Source organism: Zea mays, chromosome 9 (genome assembly GCF_902167145.1).
Source record: "Zea mays cultivar B73 chromosome 9, Zm-B73-REFERENCE-NAM-5.0, whole genome shotgun sequence".
NCBI lineage: Eukaryota > Viridiplantae > Streptophyta > Magnoliopsida > Poales > Poaceae > Zea > Zea mays.
The window spans coordinates 5,594,039-5,606,273 of NC_050104.1; the positions used below are offsets into that span (position 1 = coordinate 5,594,039).

The 12,235-nt window shown below is 41.3% G+C and overlaps 3 protein-coding genes and 1 pseudogene across 3 annotated transcripts; 1 reads left to right on the forward strand and 3 right to left on the reverse strand.

Annotated features, from left to right (window-relative positions):
- The first annotated feature begins 1,214 nt into the window (after positions 1–1,214).
- LOC103639685 (urease) lies at positions 1,215–2,190 on the forward strand. The gene is made up of 3 exons (XM_008662419.2): positions 1,215–1,592; positions 1,665–1,773; positions 2,045–2,190. Exons 1-3 carry the CDS (start codon positions 1,407–1,409, stop codon positions 2,188–2,190), a joined length of 441 nt encoding a protein of 146 aa, XP_008660641.2. The 5' UTR covers positions 1,215–1,406.
- A 427-nt stretch (positions 2,191–2,617) lies between these two features.
- On the reverse strand, positions 2,618–3,916 carry LOC103639686 (ras-related protein RABE1c; the record flags this gene model as incomplete). Its single annotated transcript, XM_008662420.3, has 7 exons — positions 2,618–2,833; positions 2,914–3,006; positions 3,148–3,210; positions 3,284–3,381; positions 3,473–3,538; positions 3,625–3,725; positions 3,831–3,916. Coding segments are annotated over 7 exons (585 nt in total), but the record flags the coding sequence as incomplete, so codon positions are not given.
- A 2,181-nt stretch (positions 3,917–6,097) lies between these two features.
- LOC103637830 (GDSL esterase/lipase At1g74460) lies at positions 6,098–7,668 on the reverse strand. The gene is made up of 2 exons (XM_008660867.3): positions 7,103–7,668; positions 6,098–6,980 (listed from the first exon to the last, which is right to left on the reverse strand). The coding sequence occupies exons 1-2, from the start codon at positions 7,469–7,471 to the stop codon at positions 6,282–6,284; spliced, it is 1,068 nt and encodes a 355-aa protein (XP_008659089.1). The 5' UTR covers positions 7,472–7,668; the 3' UTR covers positions 6,098–6,281.
- A 695-nt stretch (positions 7,669–8,363) lies between these two features.
- On the reverse strand, positions 8,364–8,472 carry LOC111590241 (uncharacterized; annotated as a pseudogene).
- Positions 8,473–12,235: the final 3,763 nt, after the last annotated feature.

Sequence of the window (12,235 nt, forward strand, 5' to 3'; positions counted from 1 at the left end):
TTACTACATTATTACTTGATCACCCTTGACCATCTCAACCCCAACTCTATCGTCCCTCTCAATCTTTGTCCATTTCTATAAAGTTTTCCTTAGAGAACCTCTAAACTTTTATTCTTCAATTATCTACTAGGTCAGTGCTCGTGCGTTGCAACGGAATCATATAATACCATGATAACTTATGAATAAATGTGTATTATACTGTGATGAGATGGAGGATGGCGTTCTCAAGTTGTTCGGGATGATGTCGAAGCGAAACTCGGGCCACGGTCGAGCACCGAGCCCGCGATGCGAGGTCGCCCGTCTGCGAGGCACGCGAGGTGGAGGGGGGCAGTCTCGGGGAGGGGGCAATCTCCGGGATATGGTAGTGGAGTGGCGGCGCGCGGTCGAGAAGGTGTACGTGGGAGCCAGTGGAGGGATGACGCAACGGGCGGTAGAGAAACGTCAAGGTAATTTTTCCATCCAATCCAATAGAGCCATGGAATTCCCGAGCCGTTGTGGCTGTACCTGTACTACAGGAATACGAAAACTCGCTATTCACTCAGTTTATTTTCCATAATAAGATTATGTAAGAGAGATGGCCAAGCGGTTCAAGGCGTAGCATTGGAACTGCTATGTAGACTTTTGTTTACCAAGTGTTTGAATCCCTCTCTTTCCGTTTCTCTTAATTCATCAATGTTAGCGATCACAATGTATCAAATTAAATAACAATTTATTCCAACAATAATACCTTTAATTAATAGAAATTCTCTATAGCAAAATACTTTGGTATGTAAAATACACATCGAGGAAATAACAAAAAAGAAAAAAAGTATCCTAGGGTTAATCTATTTATGCTAGGTGAACGGGAAAATACGAATTAAGAGCCTTAGGTCGATTTGTACCCTGACGTTTCTCTACCGCCCGTTGCGTCATCCCTCCACCGGCTGCCACGTACACCTTCTCGACCGCGCGCCGCCACTCCACTACCATATCCCGGAGATTGCCCCCTCCCCGAGACTGCCCCCCTCCACCTCGCGTGCCTCGCAGACGGGCGACCTCGCATCACGGGCTCGGTGCTCGACTGTGGCCCGAGTTTCGCTTCGACATCATCCCGAACAGCTTGAGAACGCCATCCTCTATCTCATCACAGTATAATACACATTTATTCATAAGTTATCATGGTATTATATGATTATGTTGCAACGCACGGGCACTGACCTAGTAAGTTTATATGCAGGGAAGGTATTATCGGTGATGGTTCATTTGACTGTACTGTTGATCATGAGAAGTATGCGAGCATTTATGGACCTACCACCGGTGATAAGATTAGGCTTGGTGATACCAATCTTTATGCTGGGATTGAAAAGGACTTCGCCTTTTATGGTGATGGGTGCATATTTGGCGGTGGAAAAGTTCTGCGTGATGGCATGGTACAAGCTTTAGGGTACCCAGAATCTTTCTGCCTAGATACAGTTATAACCAATGATGTTGTGATTGATTATACCGGAATATACAAGGCTGATATCGGTATAAAAGGTGGACTTATAGTTGCTATTGGAAAGGCTGGAAACCCTGATGTCATGGATGGTGTCCATAACAACATGATTGTTGGGGTAACTAACTATTTACTGAACGTTCCATATTAATTTGCTAAAGAAAAGAGATAAAATTTCATGAAATTGCAGGTCAATACTGAAGTTATTGCATATGAAGGCATGATTGTCACTGCTGGTGGCATAGATTGCCATGTCCACTTTATATGTCCTCAGTTGGCAGAAGAGGCAATTGCAAGCGGTTAGGCTTCTTGACTTCTACCATATATTAGGTGCAATCAAATACACTTCATTTGATTATCATGGAAATTTCACCATTTTACAAACAAAGGGTATCAAATCAACACTGGGGTAAATCATTCTGGCAGAGCTTGGGTTGCTTGTAAATTTTTTATGTTTGAAAATATATTTCTTAGTTAAGTTTCAAATATGATGTGTGTCTTATGTGCCATGTGACCCAGGTTAGTCAGTGATATACATGAAAACTTTAAGTTATATCTATATTTGTGTAGGCATCACGACATTGGTGGGTGGTGGAACCGGACCAGCACATGGAACTTGTGCCACAACTTGCACTCCAGCACCATCTCAATTGAAATTAATGTTGCAGTCCACTGGTCAATTGCCAATTAACATGGGATTCACAGGCAAGGTATAAATTTGTATGTTGTGAAATTAAACTATTAGAAAATTCAGTATTGGATACATAACATGCAATGCTAAATTAGCTGCAGTCTCATACCAAACTTGTTTCAAGGTGGACATTGAGTAAACAGTCTGAATGTAGTACAGTAAAAAGTGTACTTGTGAAAATGCTAATGCTTGATGATACAAATACATGTGCATCCAAAAGTTGTTTTTATAATAATATAATTTTTCTATGTTTGAAAAATTGTTCTAAAAATTTAGGCCACAACTAAGTTTCCCAGTCCGGCCTTTATCCAGTGGCGCAAGCAAAGGTGGTTGTAAAGCTTTGACAACTCCAATGCCATCTCTATGACTCTACAACCATAGCAGTAGCCATCACGAGATCAAACCACCCACCCGCCCAGTTGCATATGCGATCGTCGTTATCAAGAGCAGGGTTTCCGCAATATAGCAAGTAATTAGTTCTGACGTAACACCCACTTGTCCAAACCACAACAATTGTGATAGCTCAAGAACAAGGAGAGACTTGCTGGCAAAGAATAAAAATTATGAAACTATCCTGCGGCCACAACCGTTCAAGAGCCGCAGCAAGCTGATTTCTGCGCCTCTGCTGCATCAGCTTCCCCTTCAGCCTTGATCTTGATAGTTCGATCCTGCAAACAGGTAAGCTAAGGAACTGTGGAAGAGAAAGCAGACGTGCCAAAGGTTCAACACGCTATGCAAAGGACCGCACCTCAGGCTTGGAATCAGTCTCTGAAAGTCTCTGTTTGATATCCCTTGCTATAGAAAAGAAAACCTGCTCGACGTTCAGGTTTGTCTTTGCGCTCTGCAGCAAATGATAAAAACAAATTATGCATCACAAACTTATGCAAATGTAAGCGCATGATGCCTAGGAAAAAGCCACATCATATAACAGTTATGGTGCAAGAAAGGAATACTGTAGGCATTAGTCATGATTTTCACTAACCGTTTCAAAGAACTTTATCCCATATTCGTCTGCGAGAGCTTGTCTCTTTGAAGTGGGCACAGCCTTTACGAAAGAAATTGAGCATGTATAAAGTTTAAATGATCAAATACAAGTACAAAATATATAGTTTCCGTACCCGTTTGCTTTCATCCATATCAGCTTTATTCCCCACCAGAATTTTGTTCACATTATCCGAAGCATGCTGTTCAATGTTTCTGATCCAATTTCTTATGTCTGCAAGTCATCACCAATGACAGTATCAGAATTCAGACATCAAATCTGAAGTGACTATGAAAAGGCATTTAAGTAACACAAGGGTCAGTACTATTGAAAGATGACTCGTCTGTGACATCATACACAAGTAAGATGCCCATTGCTCCCCTGTAGTAGGCTGCAAAGAAGAATTGCACAATCACAAACTTCAGTCATACAATGTTTGGAAACGAATCAGCTTCGCTAGAAGGAAAACAAGCATACCAGTGGTAATTGTGCGGAAACGTTCTTGGCCTGCAGTATCCCAGATCTGCAACTTAATCCTTTTGCCATCCAACTCAACAGTTCTTATCTTGAAGTCAATGCTGTTTACAAAATCCAACGGGTACAATTAAAAAATTCATAAAAGCTTCTACATGTAACATAAGAATTCCTCAACCAAGGATCTTTTTTTATTTCACTCTACATACCCAATAGTGGTAATGAAGCTAGTGGTGAATGATCCATCTGAAAACCGTAACAGGAGGCAACTTTTTCCAACGCCTACACAAGTACAAAAAAATTGTAATTATAGCTACGCAGATTTTGCAGTACCCTTTCCTGAAGCACACCATTGACAACCTGCAGTATGGCCTCCTGCAAAACAGAAGCGCAAAGAACCTTTGGTGACGGAAATTGCTGAGCCTGAGCTTTGTTGCAGGAACAGAGCGACAAATACTGAACCAGACCTTGTTCCTGAGCATGTCAATCTCCCTGGAGATGATCTGGATCTGTTCAATATATGAGGTCAGTACATCTAATGAACTCGTAGATACTATTTTTCTTTTTGAAAAAATAAAGATTTCATCTGTGTGTATCAAGAAAGGTCTAGTGCGCACCACAACATGTGTAGTCTTGGTTGGCTGTGAGCTTTAACCCACGCAGCTAGCTTTTTTTGGTAAAAATTTGGTCGCGGTGCGCGGGACACAATTGGGAATGGGAAACGGGTCACATGCGCGGGACACAGTTAGGAATGGGAATGCAAACACATAGGAGTTGGGAATGGGAATGAAAACACACAGGAGTTGGGAATGGGAATGGCAGAACCAGGAATGACAGCCTACCCCTTGTGTTCTTAATAGTAGTAAAGATTCTACCTAAGACCCTAACCCAACGCTAATTAAGGATCCTATCATAGTCAATGTGGTCGGTTTCTAGCTTCATGTTAGAGTGAAAGACGAGTACTTTGATTATTCTCTCCTGAAAACCAATAAAAATCAAAAGACCTACTAGTTTTATATAGCAAACCACATTTTGCGATAAGAGGATGGTATTGGATCCTCATGTACTCTGAGCAGCTACCCCCAAAAGAAAATCCATAGAGGAATAAGCATCATTTATGACGATTTTGGTATAGATGGTTCATTAAGAAAACCGTCAATATAAACAAAATACATTAACAATTTACTAAAGATATTTGTTTATGTAAATAACAATATATTTGCACTAGCGGTTGGCATAAGCCAAGTGCCAATGTACCTGTTATTTACACTGGTGGTGTTGGTTCACTTAAGGTAGTCACTAGTGTTAACATACTATTTATACCGGTGGTTCTTACTCGAGCTCACATATTTTTTTGCACTCGGTAAAAAAAATATCGACAAAGAACTCTTTGCCGAGTGTTTTTTGTCGAGTATCCGACAAAGCATGTGCCGAGTATTTAAAAACACTTGGAAAAAAACACTCGGCAAAATAAAAATCAGGAAAACCCCCAAAAACAGGGGGAAGCACCGCACCATCCAACACTGTCATTGACCATTTTTTAGACTAAATTCACTGCTTCATAGTCAACAGGATTCGAACTCTAAACCTCCTTGCATGTCACTATCTTTACCACTATACCACTATATCAAATGTGTTTATGTTACGTTTTTCACCCCCACATATTTTAACAAATCGAGAGTAAATTGATTATTTAATGCACTAAATAAATTCAAACGAAAAGGTTGTCATCGACAAAGTTGCATAACTTTTTGAGATCTACAACTTTTATTTTGATAGTTTCTTGATCCGAGGTCATTTGCAAAATTTGATTTTTAAATTTGAAAACTTAAAACATATTTTTATATGATAATATGATTTCAAATCAAAAGGTTGTCAACTACAAAGTTAAATAAAATTTTGAGAACTACTACTTTCGTTTTGGTAGGTTTTCCATCCGAGATCGTTTAAAAAATTTAAAATTTGAAATTCAAACATAGTTTTGTATGGCAAAATGATTTCAAACTAAAAGGTTGTCAACTACAAAGTTTTATAACTTTTCGAGAGCTACAACTATTATTTTGGTGGTTTTTCTACCCGAGGCCATTTCAAAAATTCAATTTTTTTTTAATTAAGACATAGTTTTCGTTTGACAAGATCACTTAAAATCGATCAAAAAGTTGGAAACTACGAAACTCTATAACTTTTCAAGATCTACAAATTTTGTTTTGGTCATTTACTCATCCAACATGATAGTTTTAACATTGTTAACAAATTTATTTTTACTTTGTCATACAACCAAAATAAAAAGTGTACATGATGATAAGTTATACAACTTTATAGTTAAAAACTTTTTCATTTAAATTAATTTACTGCTTTAAAAAGTGATTTGAAAATTGTATTTGTCTTGTATAAAAAAAAGCACTCGAGCTTCTTTGCCGAGGGTTTTTTTATTGAGCGTTTTATGTTAAACATTGCTAAAAAAATACTCGTCAAATTATTTGACACTAGACAAAAAGATCCGTTTCCCCCGTATAGCGTATATATACAAAATCGTTTTTATATGTAATTACATTCGCACATATATATGATGCTTTCTTACCAGTGACTTAGATTTCTTCAGTTACATTACAAAACGCAAAATCCCAAGAACTGTATTCTGCCATGCATGCGGCTTTCGGCTAGCTGGAAGTGCCGTTATTGACGACGGTGATGTTGAGTTTCCTGAGCGTCTCGAGCGCGATGAGCTCGTTGGCCCTGTCCGTGGGGTGGTACTCGTCCCAGAACACGTACTTGCTCCGGTCCTTACACAGCGTGGACAGCGGCGTGCAGGTGAGCGTCGGCCGGATCCGGCCCAGCGTGCAGCACGGCGCGCGCGAGTTGTTGAAGCCGTACATGTAGGGCCGGTCGATGATGTCCTGGAAGTAGTCGTAGGCCTCGCCGAACCGGAAAGTGGCGTTGGGCAGCGACGTGGACAGCCGCTCCAGCAGCGCGCCCGCCTGCGTGTTGAAGCTCCGCGCCAGCTTGTTCGTGGACGCCTGGCAGCCGCCGGAGGACGTGAGGTACCGCTGCAGCGGGATGCAGCCCATGGGTCCGAGCCCGAAGAAGGTCAGCCGCCGGGCGCCCAGCGCGTGCAGCAGCCTGAGCTGCGCCTCCAGGGTGCTGACCATGTACTTGACGAAGGTGTCGCCGTTGTAGGTCCACGAGTCGGAGTAGACGGGGAGCAGGTAGTTGTTGATGAAGTCGTTGGCGCCCATGGCCACCACGTAGTACCCCTCGCCGAAGAACTTGTCGGCCGCCGCCTTGCCGATCTTGTCGCGCATGAAGGCCTGCGTGCCCTGGAACAGCTCGATCTGCTTGTACAGCGAGAACCTCTGGATCTGCAGGATGCCATTTAATGTCAGGTGAAGAAGCTAGCAGAGTTATTTTAGGGTGAGCCCAGGCTCACCCTAATATATACAGTTGCTACGAGTCTGCTTCAGCAGGCCAAGTATTAGCTTACAAAGAGGGACGATGTCTCGTTGAGGATGCCGCCGCCGCCGGAGGCGTAGTTGACGCCGTTCTTGAAGATGGTGTCCGCGTCCAGCGCCGGGTCCAGGAACGCGGGCGGCCGCGGCAGGCCCATCTTGTCGCCCACGATGTCGGCGACGGTGCGGCCGTTGCAGAACCTGCCGTTGGGCATGCCGCGGCCGAGGTCGATGCCGTACCACGGGAGCGCGGCGCGGGCGAGGCTCTTGGTCAGGTAGTTGTTGTTGCCCACGTCGGACAGCGAGTCGCCGAAGATGAACTGCACCACGTCGCCGCGGCACAGCCCCAGGACCAGCGCCGTGGCCAGGGCAGCTGCCAGCGGCGCCTTCCTATCCCAAGCCATCGTGTTGTCCGGTTCTCTCCTAGGAAACGAGACGCGAGGGCGAGCGAGCGAGGCTCTCTGTCACGACGAGGTAGCCGGTCGAGAAAGGAGGCCTCTTATTAGCAGCCGACGATCTGCCGGTGCTTCTAATGGTTTGTCAGGGTTTGACTGGATCCGCGTGAGCAGGTTTGGAGGTTCGGGATGGTGATCAGTTCTTGGGTTTTGAAGCATTGTCTTGAGGTATATGGATGTGGTTTGATGCACCTACCAACCTGGGAAGTGGGGTGGCAAGTAGAGGAGTTGGCCTAACATCAGTGCTCGCTTACTCATCAGCTGGTCTCTATCAGTGTCAGCCCAGCAGCGACTTGCAAATAAAGGAACAAGGCAATTTCAATTTGTTCAGATGAATCCTAGCACGATTACTGGAAAACCTCTTGTAATATTGTTAACGAGGGGGCATACTTGAAATGGCGGTAAACATTAATAATTCTTTAACTAAATAAGGTTCCAAACTTCAATTTCTTTTACTCTTTCCATTCTAAATTATAGATATTTTGACTTTTATAGATATATGATTGTGTATATATATAACACAAATAATATACTTATTTAAAAATCAAAATTCTTATACTTTAAAATAGAAAAGTACTATTTAACGGCCAAGATACAGAAATAAAAATAGTTCCCCCTCAGTCCCAATATATAATCAGTTTGACTTTTTTATATAAAATTTGAGCGACTTGTTTTATTCAATTTATTTCCAGAAAAATAAAAAGTTCAAAGTCACACTTGAATATCAAACTAGTCTAATACCCATGCGTTGTGACAGTACTCAACCATATTTGATGATATTGATTGGGTGACTAAGCGACACTTGAGAGTTTTAATAGACCCTCCACATAAAAATACACATAATAAGTGAATTTAATATCAAAGTGAACATATTGTTCACATACCAGATATTGATTGAACTGGTAAAACAAATATTATACTTGATCTTAGCCAAAAGATCGAAAATTGAGTTGAAAAGGAGCCCCTATGCTCGAATTAAATTATATCCAATGTTTTGGCTTAGGACTTGGGAGCGAGAAGATGGTGTAGATCTGATGCCCTAACCAAAATCATCATTGAGATTGCATAGGTAACACATGCAAATTCATTTATGGTGATGGCTTAACACTTTTCTCCAAGTTCAGCAAGACATAGAAAAGCACAAGTACGCCAATAAGATCATTCCTGAAATACCAAATACAACAAGTTTATCCTCTAATGCTTAACATGCTTACTGAAATACATATTTGCTCTTGCCTTTAGAGTATCATATCAAACAATAAAAATATTTTCCGCTTTTATAGAGCCTTGTACTTATTTCCAATTGCATAGTTGGTTTCACTTAAAATTCAATGTGAAATGAATTCGGCATGAACAAAACTTTTTCATAGTTATGCTCTAGCAATGTTCCACGGTTAAATGGCTAGAAATCTGTATAAGACCTCGCCACATTTGGTGATGTGTGGAATGCATGGACTACACCCTATGAAAGGAGAAAAGGAAGTGTTTTCCAAAATAATTCTCAAGAGCTTTTCTACCATATCTTGTTCCTATCGTTGTTGGAAGTTCAGCCTTTTGATGCAGACTGTGTACATGAAAGCTAAGAATGTTGCAAAGAGCACAAGAACATGTGCAACAACAGGCATAAAATCCCTATTGTATCAAAAACGATGTGTTACATAATAGCTAATCTTCTACTTGCTTTCACCATGGACTGTGATGGGGTCTTCTAGGTCTCCATATTGTGTCACAATAAGCCCATACATTGTCCATGCCAATGAGCAAATCCAGTAGTACCAAATCCACCATCTGGGAATTCTCTGAAATAAGAATAGAGAAAAGAAAACAAAAGCACTCTTTTATTCATATAGAAAAGGATCACGAGAATGGTGATTGAAGAAACAACTAACCCATCTTGGAATGAAGAAACCTAAGAAGAGATTGAAGAGAGAATAGAAAAAATGGCCAACAACCCAACATTCTAGTATGATAAATTTTTTACCTAATCAATGATTGAAACTGTGAGTTCTGCATAAAGCTTATACTAGAAAAACAGAGGCAACAACTGCTGGTGTGATGTCCTTTGATAGGCTACGACTTCCGGGATGAAGTTGCTTCATAATTGAAACAGATAAAACATTAGCAACAAAATGGGGATAATTTGGTTTTAAGCTCTATGACTCTACTATCTGTATCTATGAAATTTCAAACATACACCTTTTTGCTGGATTCATCTCATGGTATTTATAACTGATAAAACATTGTGATCCGTGTATTGCAGCGGGTGCTGGATAGGGGTACTACTATATATTCTGTTGGAATTGTTTGCACATGTGTAGCGCAAGCGCAGCTGCCTGCAATTGCAACTCTGCGTGCTAGTCCATTGCTTGAGCATCATTTATGCATGTCAGAGCGGGACACCAAAGCAAACGTGCAGTAGATGTAGTGCAAAGTTTAGACGTGAATTTTGGTCCTATCACAATGGTAAATGAGCTGGGGTTCTCATTAAGTAAAGACACTACAAAAAGAAGAAAAAGGGCGCAAGGTCACAAACAACAAGACGATCGTAGCACATGGGCTAATTTTCAGTGAAAAATGTAAGTACCTCTGCATGGATCAGAAAGATATGTCGAACCCAAGTAGCTTAGTGACCCATTTGGCAATCCAGGGCTTCATCACGTCCAACTTGACCTTTGACATATCCACCTACCAAGCACAAAATCGTTGAATCAGAGGAAGCCCTTGCAGACAACAACTATATATCCCTAAAGTATTGTGCGTTCGTTACAACCAAGTTGAGAAACAAAGGGTATGAGTGAAAGAATGAACTGACCAGATGGTCAAGCTCGGACACGAACTTCTACGTCTTGAACAACTTGGCTTGCTTATTTGTGAAGCTTGTGTCCTGGTCAGTGGACATCCACTGCGAAAAACATGCCAATTAGAGCGGTCTCTACCCATAATAGATCCGACGAGAACAACTATTACTAGATGAAGCACATGCTAGATAGATCTACTGTTGATGCCACATCACCCATGGGATGGGAGGAGCAGAGCGGAGCTTGCACGAGAGCGGAAGACGAGTGAGCTAGGAGATGGGCTCCCGCTCCCTAGGGGTGATGAGGAGGTTCAGAGTTGGCTGGACTCGCACTAGCTGAATTGGAAAATTGGCCGCTAAGATCAATTAATTTGTTATTGACTTTGTGCATCGGTCATCCAATCAGTCCTAAGCATTGGCAGATTTGATTATCGATTGGACACCAGGCCCACAAGAGGAATTAGTCACTTCTGACAAAGCTATATGGACAGTTTCTTTGTGATGACTCTTGTGGTTCTTTCGGAGCAGGAGTTAACACTATTATTATCTCACCTTCAAAGCTAAAGACTTTGTATGCAGCCAAGCTAGAATTTCAGTGCACTAATAATATTGCAGAATATGAAGCCATCCTTCTTGGTCTTACAAAATTAAATGATATTTGTTTCAAGAGGGCAATCCTTAAGTATGATTCCCAAGTAATCATGGGCCATGTCGACAAAAGTAGAAGAGTCAAGACCCAACATTGGAAAGTACATTGACACTGTCCAAAGGATGGAAGCATCATTTGAAGTCTTCTCTATAAAAACATACCAAGGGTAGATAACGAACATGTTGATATGCTAGCTAAGTCAGTGGCACAGAGGCTTCCTCTACCACCTGAAGTCTTATTCAAAATACTGAGAGCACCTTCAATAGATCTTATAGAAAGGACCATGTTAGAAATTTTAGAAACACACAACAAACATTAGAGAACAAAGATCATATTGTTCCTCCAAGGCAACCACCCAACTGATGACGAAGCTTAGACAAATATAATGGAGGCCAGAGCAAGACCCTATAAGATTATAGAAGGGGAATTATTCAAAGAATGTGTTTGCTCGCCTTTGCTTAATTTCTTATCCAAGACTGAAGGCCAAGAATTGATGAAGGAAATTCATTCATGTATTTGTGGGTCACACGTTGGACCTAGAGCTTTACTGGGGAAGTAGTTTTGTCAAGGTTTTTATTGGCACAAAAATGTGACAATTGTCAAAGATGCGCAAAAGATCAAAAGCAACATTCGCCATTCACTCTGCTAATCCAACCAACGTGACCATTGCAAGGATGGGGCATGAATATAATTGGCCCAATGCCACTAGCACAAGAAAACTTAAAATATGCAATAGTTGCAGTAGAATACTACTCCAAATGGATTTAAGCAAAGGCACTAGCAACCATAAATTTAGCTACTATACAGGAGTTCTATTGGTAGAATATCATATGCCACTTTGGAGTTCCAAGTTCTTTATCCATTGACAATGGAACACTGTTTGATTTCGAAGCATTTAGATCTTTCTATAGTTGGGTAGGCACAACTATACATTATGCATCAGACAGACACTTGGAATCTAATGGGTTAGTTGAAAGAGTCAAAGGTGTCATCTTATTAGGAGTTACAAAGTGTTTGGATGGATTGCCGAAGGGAAAATGACCTCATGAATTAATCAAGGTAGTCTAGAATCACAACACTTTGGTGTCTCGATCTACCGGTTTTAGTCCCTTCAAGCATCTCTCTAGGGACGAAGCAGTTTCCCTAAAAGAAGTAAAAAGAGGATCAGCAAGGGTCATCGCTGCATTCCAAAATACCCACAGCGAAAATTTTCTAAAGGCGCAATAGAAGAAGTCAGACTCGAAGCAATTGAACACATTAGTAAGTA

Coding starts and splice junctions, on each gene's coding strand:
- LOC103637830 (XM_008660867.3), bottom strand. CDS start 7,471: ATGGCTTGGGATAGGAAGGCGCCGCTGGCAGCTGCCCTGGCCACGGCG. Junction 6,981..7,102: donor ACGAGACATCGTCCCTCTTT/GTAAGCTAATAC, acceptor GGCATCCTGCAG/ATCCAGAGGTTCTCGCTGTA.
- LOC103639685 (XM_008662419.2), top strand. CDS start 1,407: ATGGTACAAGCTTTAGGGTACCCAGAATCTTTCTGCCTAGATACAGTT. Junction 1,593..1,664: donor ATAACAACATGATTGTTGGG/GTAACTAACTAT, acceptor ATGAAATTGCAG/GTCAATACTGAAGTTATTGC. Junction 1,774..2,044: donor AGAAGAGGCAATTGCAAGCG/GTTAGGCTTCTT, acceptor ATATTTGTGTAG/GCATCACGACATTGGTGGGT.